The sequence below is a fragment of the Geotrypetes seraphini genome, chromosome 1 (genome assembly GCF_902459505.1).
Source record: "Geotrypetes seraphini chromosome 1, aGeoSer1.1, whole genome shotgun sequence".
In the NCBI taxonomy this organism is placed as follows: Eukaryota; Metazoa; Chordata; class Amphibia; order Gymnophiona; family Dermophiidae; genus Geotrypetes; species Geotrypetes seraphini.
Window position 1 is genome coordinate 196,610,497 of NC_047084.1, and position 12,612 is coordinate 196,623,108.

The 12,612-nt window shown below is 43.5% G+C and overlaps 1 protein-coding gene across 6 annotated transcripts in view; it reads left to right on the forward strand.

Annotated features, from left to right (window-relative positions):
- The window catches only part of SNX25 (sorting nexin 25), a 421,363-nt gene that overhangs the window by 272,298 nt on the left and 136,453 nt on the right, over positions 1 to 12,612 (forward strand). For all 6 annotated transcript variants that reach the window (XM_033943506.1, XM_033943498.1, XM_033943491.1 and 3 more), the window contains 2 exons: positions 2,946 to 3,077; positions 7,441 to 7,581. In XM_033943506.1, coding sequence (XP_033799397.1) covers positions 2,946 to 3,077; positions 7,441 to 7,581 — 273 coding nt within the window. The remainder of the gene's footprint in view (positions 1 to 2,945; positions 3,078 to 7,440; positions 7,582 to 12,612) is intronic.

Sequence of the window (12,612 nt, forward strand, 5' to 3'; positions counted from 1 at the left end):
ATAAAACCATTTTTCCTACCTTTGTTGTCTGGTGATTTCATGAGTCTCTGGTTGCACTTCCTTCTGACTGTGCATTCAATATTTCTTCCCTTCTTTCTGCCTCCTTCATGCTTCCTCTCCTCCAGACTTCATTCCATTCTCCAACCAACATCTCTCTCTGACCCTCCATGAGTCCAACTTTCTTCCTCTCTCCCTGCCCCCTCCCCTTTCTTTCTTTCTCTCTCTCCCTGCCCCTTTCTTTCTTTGTCTTTCTATCTCCCTGCCCCCCTTTCTTTCTTTCTGTCTTTCTCTCTTTCCCTGCCCCCTTTCTTTCTTTCTCTCTCTCCCTGCACCTTTCTTTCTTTGTCTTTCTATCTCCCTGCCCCCTTTCTTTCTTTCTGTCTTTCTCTCTTTCCCTGCCCCCTTTCTTTCTTTCTTTCTATTTTTCTGTCTTTCCCTGCCCCCTTTCTTTCTGTCTGTCTTTCTTTCTCTCTCTCTCTCTCTCCCTGCCCCCTTTCTTTCTGTCTGTCTTTCTGTCTTTCTCCCTGACCCCGCTAAGCTGCCACCACCGATTTCTCCCTGCTTTCCCTATACCAGGCCAGGTGCAGCGCGTACAAGCGCTTGGCCCACAAGCCTTCCCCCCAATGTCAATTCTGACGTCAGAGAGGAAGTTCTAGGCCAGCCAGACGTTTGGCTGGCCCAGAACTTCCTCTCCAACGTCAGAATTGACATTGGGGAAGGGGTGGAAGGCTTGTGGGCCCGGCACTTGTACACACCACGCCTGGCATCAGGAAAGCAGGATGAACTTAATGCAAATGTCAACGAGAGTCTATTGTGGTTCCGCGATTGACTCGTGTTGCCTTTGCGATCTACTGGTCAATCGCGATTGACTTTTTGGGCACTCCCTGTCCTAGAGTATTCACAAAGTGCCTATTGGTGGTTGCAGCAACCCTGGGGTCCCACAGGTTTCAAGTGTTTCCTTATCTAGACGATTGGTTAGTAAAAGCTGCATCGCCTCAGGCAGTATAATCAGCTACATAAGTGACCATAGCTTTCTCCAGCTTATCTAATCTAATCTTCTATTTGTGCATCGCTCATACCTATACAGGATCAAGGCAACTGTAAAGAGAGGGAAGAGGGAAGAGAGGAAAGGAGGTGGATAGGTAGGAGGGAGAGGAAGGGGAGATAAAAAGAGGGGAGAGAGAAGGAAGGGGAAAGGGAGAGAGGAGAGGGTAAAGGAGATTAAGTATTTAACAGATGGGTTTTCAGTTTTCTTCGGAAGATGATGTGGCAAGTTTTAGTTCTGGTCCTTTCTGTAAGGCCATTCCAAGTTTTGACTCCTAGAAAGGTAAGCATGGAGTGGAAAACTCATTTATAGTGAAGATCTTTAGTGGATGTGAGATTTAGTAGCATCCAGTTGAGGGTTCTGCGGGAAGTAGACCATGTTATTGAGAAGAGCTGGATGAGTAGGGCTGCAGAGTTTCCATAAAGTATGTGGTGAATGATTCAAGATATTTTGAATGTTATTCGTGATGGGATGGGTAGCCAGTGCATTTGTTTGAAGGTTGTGACTGAGTCGTATTTTCTCAGGTTGAAAATAAGTCTTACGGCAGTGTTTTGGATGAGTTGCAGTTTGTGAATTAGAGCAGTATTGATTCCCATGTAGATGGAGTTGCAGTAGTCCAGTTGTGGTAGGATCATCAGTTGTACGATTAAGGCAAAGTGGTATTGGTGACAGTAAGATCTGATTAGTCTTAACTGTCTCAGGGTGTAGAGGGATTTCTTTCAGAGACTAGATATTTGGAGTTCCATGGTTAGAGTGGAGTCAAGTATGCAACCTAGGATTTTGGAGGACTCATCTATGGAGAGGGTTTCTTATTGGGTATAAAGTAAATTTTCCAAAGTCTCATCTTCAACCAACTCAAGTGTTGGAGTTCATAGGAGCCATGCTCAATACATCTGTTCTACGGTCTTATCTACCCCAACAAAGACAAAACACCTTGCTTCAACTTTGCACTCCTGTCTTCTCTCCAAAACGTCTCGGCAAGAAACATGATGCGTCTCATGGGTCACGTGGCATCTACAATTCAAGTAACTCACTTTGCTCGACTTCATCTCAGATCAGCTCAGTGGAGCCTGGCATCTCAGTGGTCTCGGGCCACAGATTCCTTATCCCAACAAATCAAAATCACCTTACCTCTTTGTTAATTTCTTCAGTGGTGGTTGAATCCAGCAAATTTCTCCAGAGGTTGCTATTTCACATCCCTCCACATCTAAAAATACTCACGACAGACTCCTCCACCTATGCATAGGGAGCTCACCTGGGCAACCTCTGGACTTGGGGACTGTGGTCTGCTCAAGAAAGACACTTCATATCAACCTGTTAGGATTGCAGGCAATTCGCAATGCCCTGAAAATGTTTTATAGCGAAACACAGCTCTGTGTCAACAGCAACTGATTGTGCAGGAAGTTATTTGATGAAAGAAGATTGTCAGACTGTTTGGTATTGAGGACTTTACAAATGGCGATTTTGCTGGCATGCAGTGAACAGTTTTAATCTTCTAAGGAACAATTTATTTCACAAGGGTGGTTTGATTGGGAGAGCTCTTGTTTATAATATGTGAAGTAACGTGTTTGATTGAATGTATATTTATGAAATGATTGCATAAAACTGATATATAAATGTAAAAAAATTTCATAAGAATTAAAATAAGCTAAAATTTAACTAAACAGCTTCTTTTTAATTTTATGTTATAAATATGCATGATATACATTTGTATATAATGGAGGATAAGCACGCAAATCTGTCTCAGGGATATCCAAAAAACCCAACTGTCTGGTGGTTCTCCAGATAGATTTGAGAACCACTATAGTAGTTATCTTATTTGTATATTTCTTTTATTGTCTATTTCTCTTATTTATGTTTTTTTTTTATTGTCTAATTAATCTTTATGCATTCCTGACAGATTGTTTCCAAGTTAAAGGATGAAATTTTACTGATGGAGAAAGAAAACGGTGACCTTGAGTTGCATATTTCAAGAACAGATTGGTGGTGTGAGAACCTTGGCATGTGGCGAGCAGTCATTAACAGTAGTGAGGTATTTGTTTTGTCTTTTATATTAAATAAAAAAAAATATAATGCTACAAGAGAAAAAAATGCTTATGAAGTTTGTACTTAAATGTAAGACATTTGAGATTAGGCTGTTTTACTCTCTGTTTAGAATTTTTTTTTTGATGAATGATCTGTTAATATATAAATATATTAACACTACTGTTTCTTTCTTCTACAATCCCACTTTCTTGAACAATCCCTCTAGAGGTTGAACTCGAGGGTTCTTGTATGTCTGGTAGCTTCTGCTGCAGGGCTACTAAAACTTGATCCCTCCCCTATGGGCTACCTGCCCAGGCTCCATGATAGACTCGCGTTGCCTTCACATTCTATCTGCATCCCGACACCGTAAACAGGATGCAGATGCTCCGGGCCGACCATCCTTCCTCTCTGACGTCAGAATTGATGTCGGGGAGAAGAAGGCTGGTCGGCCCGGCGCTTCTGCGTCGGGAAGCAGGGAGAGCTTGGGGCGGTGGTGGCTTGGGGACCTGTTCCCTGATGGTGGTGGCAGTGGCTTGGGGGAGGGCAGACAGAAAGAAGGGAGGCAGGGAGACAGAAAGAAGGGAGGCAGGGAGACAGAAAGAAAGAAGGGAGACAGAAAGAAAGAGGGGGATAGGGAGACAGAAAGAAAAAGGAGGGACAGGGAGACAGAAAGAAAGGGGGCATGGAGAAAGAAAGAAAGAAAGGGGGGCAGAGAGACAGAAAGACAGACAGAAAGAAAGAAGGGGAACAGGGAGAAAGAAAGAAAGGGGAGAGGGGCAGGGAGAGAGGAAGAAAAAGTTGGAGGAGGGAATGAGGTCTGGAGTAGGGTAGGCTGAAAGAAGGGAAGAAATATTGGATGCACAGTCAGAAGAAGAAAGTGCAACCAGAGACTCATGAAATCACCAGACAAAGGTAGGAAAAATGATTTTATTTTCAATTTAGTGATCAAAATGTATCCGTTTTGAGAATTTATATCTGCTGTCTATATTTTTAGCGCAGGGAGCCTATGAACGTCGAGAGCAGTGCGGGGCATTCGGCGCAGCTCCCTGCGTTAAAAACTGCTATCGCGGTTTAGTAAAAAGGGAGGGGGGTATATTTGTCTATTTTTGTATAATTGTTACTGAGGTGACATTGCATAGAGTCATCTGCCTTGACCCCTTTGAAAAAAAACCCGGAATATAAATGATAATTAACATTTTCTCTGCGTACAGTGTTGGTAGATCATTTTGACTTGGTCATTTTAAAAGTAACTCGCAAGCCCAAAAAGTGTGGGTAGCCCTGAATAAGGAGAATAGAAACAGGGAGGAAACAGGCTACTCCCCACCTGGTACATAAACTATAATAATAGTATATGCACATAAATGGTATACATAGATAAGATATACATATATTTAATTTATGTATTGTAGCATTATTATTGAAGCTTGTGTATTGTATCATCTTTACTGAAGCTAATGTATTGTAACACCAATACCGAAGCTCATGTATTGTAGCACCTTTGCTTAACATAAGAATTGCCATACTGGGACAGACCAAACGTCCATCAAACCCAGTGTCCTGTTTCCAACACTGGCCAACCCAGGTCCCAAGTACCTAGCTAGATCCCAAGTAGCAAAACAGATTCTATGCTATGGCCTATGGACTTTCCTTTTAGGAAATTATCCAAACTTTTTTTAAACCCCGCTAAGGTAACTGATTTCACCTCATTCTCCAGCAATGAATTCCAGAGTTTAATTACACGCTGTGTGAAGAAATATTTTCTCCGATTTGTTTTAAATCTACTACTTAGTAGCTCCATCGCAAGAATGACCAAGTGATTTACATCTACCATTTCTACTCCACTCATTTTATAGACCTCTATGATATCACCCCAAGCTGTCTCTTCAAACTGCTTTAGCCTCTCCTCATAGGGAAGTTGTCCCATCCCTTTTATCATTTTTGTCACCCTTCTCTAATTCCGCTATATCTTTTTTGAGATATGGTGTCCAGAAGCTCATGTATTGTGTCACCATTACTGAAGCTCATGCAGAATGCTCAGAATTGACTTCCCAGTCATTAGTAGCGTAATAGAAGCTTCCAATAAGTATAAACATTAGCAGTACCTAATAGAGCTGTAGGCTGAGAACCAGGGAAAGCTACTGCTGCTCCCTGAAATCTTGGACAAGTCACTTAACCCTCCATTGAATCAGGTACAGGATTTAAGTTGTAAGCTCTATGGTTATAGGGAAATAGTAACAATACCTGAATGTAACTTGAGTTATTAATGAGAAAGGTATGAAGGGGGCATGCTGTGAAGTAATATAAAACACTGTAAATGTCAATCAGGGCTTATAAAGCAATTCTGCCATACCAAAATATCAGTAACTTCCATGAATCACGTAGCAAGCATCTACTGTATATACTTGAATATAAACCATGATTTTTAGGCCAATGGGGGTACCGGTTTATATTTAGCCAGCACCCAGTGCACACCCGCCCCCCCCTCCTAGACTTATTACAGGCTTCCACCGGGCCGCCAAGCTCTGCACCCTGTCCCCCTCCCTGCCCTGTCCATCGTACCTCCTTTACGGCTGGAATCCCTAGTGGTCCAGAGGTGTAGTGGGCAGGAGTGAGCTTTCTGCGCACCTGCCCCGCTGCTAACCCAGTCTGATCCATTTTTGTAATTGCTAGAAAAATATATTTAAGTGAAATTTCTTGTGAACTAGAGACAAAATCCTTTATAGGTTGAGGTTTAAAAAATATTGGAGTTGGTGCCTAAATAGGTTCAATGGAAGAGCCTCCTTGTGACAGCATTATAGAAAGAGCCCTGTTCAATGGAAAGACCATGTAATGATTCAGCTTCTCCTTGATATACTGGTTGTGGGGGAGGGGTACATCCCCCAGAAGAAAGGGAAACTTTTGGAGGAGGGGGAAACTCAGACTGTGGTACCGAAGAAGTTAATAGATGTCTATTGATAGGACATTTGACCACAGTCAGAGCAATGTTCCCCTTAGATCCTCCTTTTCGCCATTGGAACAGAGCAAACACGCTCCATGTTACTCTGAAGGGGCTACAAAGGGACATTCCCCTTTGGCCACGCCCCTTCAGGCATACAACCATGTACTACAGAACAGATGCTCAGATAAAAGGAGGAACCAGGGCATCCAAAAATGCGCCTGCTCCAACTAGCACTTCCTCCGATGATACAGCCTGAACAACTATTCTAAAGCTGGTCTGGGTTAAGGTGGATCTTATTTTTCTTAACTGGCTTAGTCTGAAAAGAATTTTTTGACCAGGGAGTCTATCTAGCTTCCTAAAATTAGGTAGTAATCCAGGATAACAGCTAGCATTTTTTATGTTTTCTCAATCTTCAATTTTTCTCCTATAGTCCACACCAGATCTGTGCTAGGCAGTGAATCATAGTCACCAAACTAAAGCACTTTGGTCTTCAGTTTGTTACAAAGACCTCCCAGCTTTTTGTAGCTTTTGATTCTAACAGACTAGGGGTTGTTGTTACAAAACCAACCATTTCAACTTGGTTGATGGACTGTATCTCCTTCATGTATGCTTAGGCTGGGCTGACACATTAAAGCCATGTTACAGCCCACAATATGTGGGCTTTGGCTGCCTTGGTAGCTCACTTTGCTGTGCTTCTATTGAAGAAATCTGCAAAGTGGCTACATGGTCCTCAATACATACATTTACCTCTCATTACTATTGGGACAGAATTCCAGGAGAAACATTCAGTTTGGACAAGCAGTTCTGCAAAATCTTTTCACTTCCCGAAAGCCAATTTTACCTCTCACCCTTTTGGGTTTTCCAGGCTCTTGTTTATGTAAAATTTAAATTCTTCTACAGTCATGATTCTGGCAGCTAGGGAGTCCTACATATGAGAATATAATGCCTGCTTGTCCTCGAAGAAAAAGAAGATACTTACCTGTAGAAGGTAAGGACATATTTTCACAGTCTGCATACCTCCTCTAGTTGGCTTCTTAGCTTTTTTTTATTGTACTGATGGTCCCACTGGGCAGGAAGACATCTGAAGCGCATGGTAGGGGCACTGCCTCAAAGATTTAAAGTGACAGTACACTTGGCAGGGTCCATACCAGGTTCCTTGGATGATGCCACCCATGTGAGAATATATGCCTGATGTCAAGTTTCAAGTGTCCTTAGAGAACACTTGCTATGGCTAACTATCTTCATTTTATCTCAGAAAATATTTGTATTGGTGATTTTCAGGGAGGTGGTGTAAGGAACCTCATCACTCCAGAGGACATGTTCTTTGAGAAGAGGTTAAACTGTGGGAAATTGAAAAATGTTGTTTTCTAGTTTGATGTATGTATACTGTATAAGTTGCTGAATTATTTGATTTTAATATTTAATTTTTAAGGTGCTAGAAGAGAATGGTGTTCATATGCCCTGTTACACTGTGGTGGTGAGTTTGCAAGATGCTGCGGAAACTGAATGCAAGCACTGGACAGTTCACAGGAAGCTCAGTGAATTCCAGAGCCTACACAGGAAGCTATGTGAGGTATCCATACCTTCATTTTGGCTTTTTTTCCATCCATAATGACAGATTTTAAATTAGATAATATTGTCATATTTTAGTGGGATCCAGTGACATTTTTTAAGAACTGGTTTTACACTAGTTTTTATTAGTTAGCAGGACTACACCCTCCATCACTGTGAGTCATTCACTAAGGGCTAGATTCACTAAGCCCACCGATCATGTCCCAACTACTTTGTGACCCGATTCACTAACCTTCCTCCCGAGCGTATCCGCATCTGATCTGATCTGTGCATGCAAATGAGGGGAAATGGCATGCAAAGTAGGAAGGGCCTTGATTCACTAAACAAATTCAGGCTGGCTGATCCAAAACCAAGTGACTGCTGAGGCCAGTCACTCGCGTCCTTTCCTGTTCTCTCTTGCCCTGAAATCCCAGTCCTGCAGCCCTGAAAAAACTCTGCTCTCTGCCGCCCTGCCTGCCTCGTGTGTTCAAGCAGCAAGCCTGCCTCTCCGACCACCTCATTCTCTATGGAAAACCGAGATCTTATAGCCCTAAAATCCAAAGTTTTCCATTTGCTCCCTGCAGGAAACACAAGTGCTGCAGCTTCTCTCTTCCTCCTTCTGCTTTATGTGCATGCGCGGTTCTAAAGAGAAAAAAAGTGACATCCCGACTATCCTGCTCTGCCGCCCTTCCCCGCAGTGCGAGCCTGTGGTTTTAACTCGCAGGTTTAAAGCGAGGCTGCACTACAGTGTCTTCTGTTCTGCTCCAGAACACGCCGCAGTGCAGTCCCATTTTCCTGCTGGTTAAAACCACAGACTTGTGAAAAGTTTCCAGCTCTGATTAAAAAGTAGTAAAGGTAATAATTTCTAGCTCTTCCTTGTGTGGAGAGCATGCGCAGACCATCTACAGGCAAAGAAGATGGTCTGCGCATGTGTCGGGATCGCTATCCAGGGTCAGTGTGGGGCGTGCCTCCAATCACATCCATTTGCATGAGGACACATTGTGGATCCGATCGCCCACGGATCGGATGACGTTAGTGTTGTTTGGATGTATTATGCATGAGATGCATGATCAAAGTGAACAACTGCCTAGAGCATAAGTTATTGAATTCTTCATCAGCAGGATTTTTCTAAACAGATTAGTTGCAACAGGCTGAAAATTACTCCATAAATACTCATATATGATCCTTGTGCTTCTCAGTATTGGCTAAAAAAAAATCCTCACTGTGCAGGGTTTGGGGTGCTATTACTCACGCTTAAAAAAAATTCATAAACCTTTGGCATGATAGTAGCAGGGTTGATAAGCCTAGATCCATTTTAAGTAATAAGCTATTTTCCCTTCCCATTACTGCTCTTTACTCAGCTAATCTTTTAAATAACTATTTTTCAAATCTATGCTTTGAGAGTTTCCGCCTTTTATAGTTTATGTAACATAACTGTCTTTTTTTTTTGTCTGTATTAGGACATTAGTGAACTACAGCACAAAATGCAATCAGTTGTCTGATTATTTCACATCTTGTATGTTACAAGGAGAACATTAATCATCTATTCTAGTTTCACTGAATGCAGCATCTCTACAAGCACGGCCTCAAAGTGTATACAGTATGGTCGCTGAGATTGTTAAGGCAATGAGAATATCAAATCTCACTTCTAAAGCCAATGTGTATTGGTTCAGATCTCAATTTTCTAAATTTATTGTTATTTTTTTGCTGCAGTAGTTGTATCATGCTAAAGGGAGCTTCTTTTTAGAGTTCATAAGATGTAATATATAGGCAGTTTGTTAAGATATGCTGGGAAATTAGGCCTGTGGTACCCAATGTAATGGAAAATATTTCTTTATCTCTGCCACATATTCTTGCTCTCTGACTAAATGTTTTACTACTTGAGGATTATCTATCTCTCTCACCATATGACATACGGAATAATTGCCTAGCACTTACACTTCTGTTGTTCATGCTTTTCTCCTTTATCACTATGTCTATTTTTCATGCTGTAGGCTTTTTATCAGTTGGAATGGGAATGTCTTGGGTGATGACAACCACTTTTCTCCAGTTCTCTTAGAAAGATTGATTCCATTGCATTTCTGGTGGATTTGGCGGTGGCTCAGGTCACTAAACATACCTCTTTGCTCTCAAATGGAGTTGTCCTGAAGGATGTCCAGGACAGAAGAGTGGATTTTGTTATGAAGTGTCTTTTTGATTCCTCTGTGGCGGAAGTGCAAACTGCGGCGGCCACTTTCTTTGTGACCCGGGCATGTCATTCCAAACTCAGTCAGGATCCTGAGGAGGTTGTCCTTCGGGACCTCAACTTCCTGTTTTCTGAAGTGAATTGTTTGGCAGACGCACTCTATGATGTCTTGAAAGTTTTTGCTAAGCTGGGAGTTTATTCAGTTTCTGCAAGGAGAATGTTATGGATTCGCCAGTGGTCGGGTGATTCTTCAGCTAAGGCTACGCTGAGCAAGTTGCCTTTTAAAGGTTTGCTCTTGTTTGGATGACCTTATGGCCAGTTACAGGACCGTAAGCCTAATGTGCTTCCTGACTCTAGACCTCGCCCGACCACGGGGGTGGGACAGATGAATTTTCATCCCTTCCGGCAAAACTCACCGTACGCCGGATCCCCTGTGGCAGGACAGCATTTCAGAGCATCCTCCAGACCCCACTTTGGAGGTGCAGCGCTCCAACAGTCTTCCAACTCCTGGCCTGTCCCTTCCAAGAGAAAATTATGGCACCAGGCCTCTGGCGAGGCTCCCCTGAATCATGGGGTGGCTTTCGGCCTTCTTTCTGGAATGGGTCCTGGAGATACTTAGGGAGGGCGTTCGACTACAGTTCTTCCTGCCACCGGCGGACTTCCTCTCTTCTCCCGAGGGAAATCTGGACAGAGCCAGTAAGATGTGTGCCACTGTGCGCTGGTTACTGAATCTGGTGGCTATAGAGCTGGTCCCAAGGGAAGACGGCTTCGAGGATATACTCGATTTACTTTATCGTGCCAAAGAAAGACTCTGAAGATTGTAGACCAATTCTGGACCTGAAAGCAGTCAACGCGTTCCTGCGAGTTCTGCATTTCCAGATGGAACCGGTGCATTATGTACAGGCAGTAGTGGCGCCTGGGGAGTTTTTGGCTTCCTTGGATTTCACGGAAGTATACCGCCACATCCCAATATTTCCGGATCATTGGAGGTTCCTGAGGTTTCATGTTCTTGGGAGGCATTTCCAGTTCGAGGTGCTATCTTTCAGTTTGGCTGGCCTCAGGAAGGGTATGGCGGTCTCTTCGCTCCGTGTCCTGATTAGGTCCCTCTTCATTCAGGGGTTCTCTGGCATCTCACCTGGACATTGTCCGGTTTTTTAGGAGAGCTGGGAGGCTGCGGCCTCCCTTACGACTGCTGTGTCTGACATGGGACCTGAATTTGGTCCTGCGCTCCCTGACTTGTCTGCCCTATGAACCCCTGGATGGCATCTCTCTGAAAGAGCTTGCCATTAAGACCGTTTTCTTGTGGTGGTCACTTTGGCGTGGAGAGTGTCAGAGCTTCAGGTTCTGTCGTGCAGAGATCCTTTTCTTCACATCACTGTGTCGGCGGTGATTTTGCAGACTGTCTTCCTTTCTTCCGAAAGTGATTTCCTCTTTCCATGTCAACCAGGAAGTTTGGCTGCCAGCCTTTGTTCCTCTAGGTTCCAAGTCTAAGGACCATGTTTGTGGTCTCTGAATGTGCGGTGTCTCCTTTTGAGATACCTGGAGGCCACTAATGATTTCCGTCTTTCGGATCATCTCTTTGTTCTAATGGCCCCTGTGCACTGGGGTCAGCCTGCTTCTATGGCTACAATCTCACATTGGATACGTGTGGCCATTTCCGCTGCCTATGTTTCAGCAGGGAAGAAGCCTCCCCTTGGCTTCCTCTGTGGTGGAGTCTCTGGCGGTTTTGCCTGAGGAGATTTGTAGGGCGGCCTTGTGGGCTTCGATTCATGCCTTTACCAGGTTTTACTGGCTTGATGTGACAGCTAGGGGTTATGCGGCCTTTGATGCTTCTGTTCTGGCTGCGAGCTCATCGGGCCCCCTAAGAATTGGGACTGCTTTGATACGTCCCACGAGTTCAGCCTCCAGAAGGATTGTACAAGATTGAAAGATTAGGTTTCTTACTTCTGCTAATCTTCCTTCTTGTAAATCTCCTCTGGAGGCTGAACTCCCTCCCATCTGTTTTGTCCAATTCGCAGATCGCCTCTTCAGTTACTGGTAAGCTGGATTACTGTATTTGACCAGACTCACTTACAATTCCATACTTGTTCCCTTAGGTTGAATTCAAGGGTTGTCGGGGTTCCTGGATGGGGCTCCATCTGAATTTCAGGTTGTAGCTACGTTAGGGGAATTTCTCTGTTTTGCAATTTGTACATGTTCAAATTTCTATTTCTTATATATATATGGTTCCTTGTGTTTGTACTCATGAGCAGAATTGACTGGTAGCGGGAGTTCCTGCACCCTCTTCTCTTTTTCTGTTTCCTGTTTGCACTGGCTTTTCGACAAACTGAGCATGACAGGAAACTACCAGGCAGATAGCCTAGAAGGGAAGGAACATGAACAACTACTTCGAAAAATTGCGAGTCATGGAATCGAGGGTGAAATACTCACATGGATTAAAAACTGGCTGGCAGATAAGAAACAGAAAGTGGAGGGTAAATGGATGATACTCGACTGGAAAAGCATCACGAGTGGAGTGCTACAGGGTTTGGTGCTTGGACCATGCTCTTTAACATATTTATAAATGATCTGGAAATTGATACAAGTGAGGTGATTAAATTTGCAGATGAAATGAAGTTATTCAGAGTAGTGAAGACGTAGGAGGATTGTGAAGACCTGCAACGTGACATAAACACGCTTGAGAAATGGGCCACCACATAGCAAATGAGGTTCAACGTGGATAAGTGTAAGGTGATGCATATCTGTAACAAAAATCTTATTCATGAATACCGGATGTCCGATGCAGTACTCAGAGAGACCCCCCAGGAAAGAAACTTGGGAGTAAACATAGAAATAGACGGCAGATAAGGGCCACGGTCCATCTAGTCT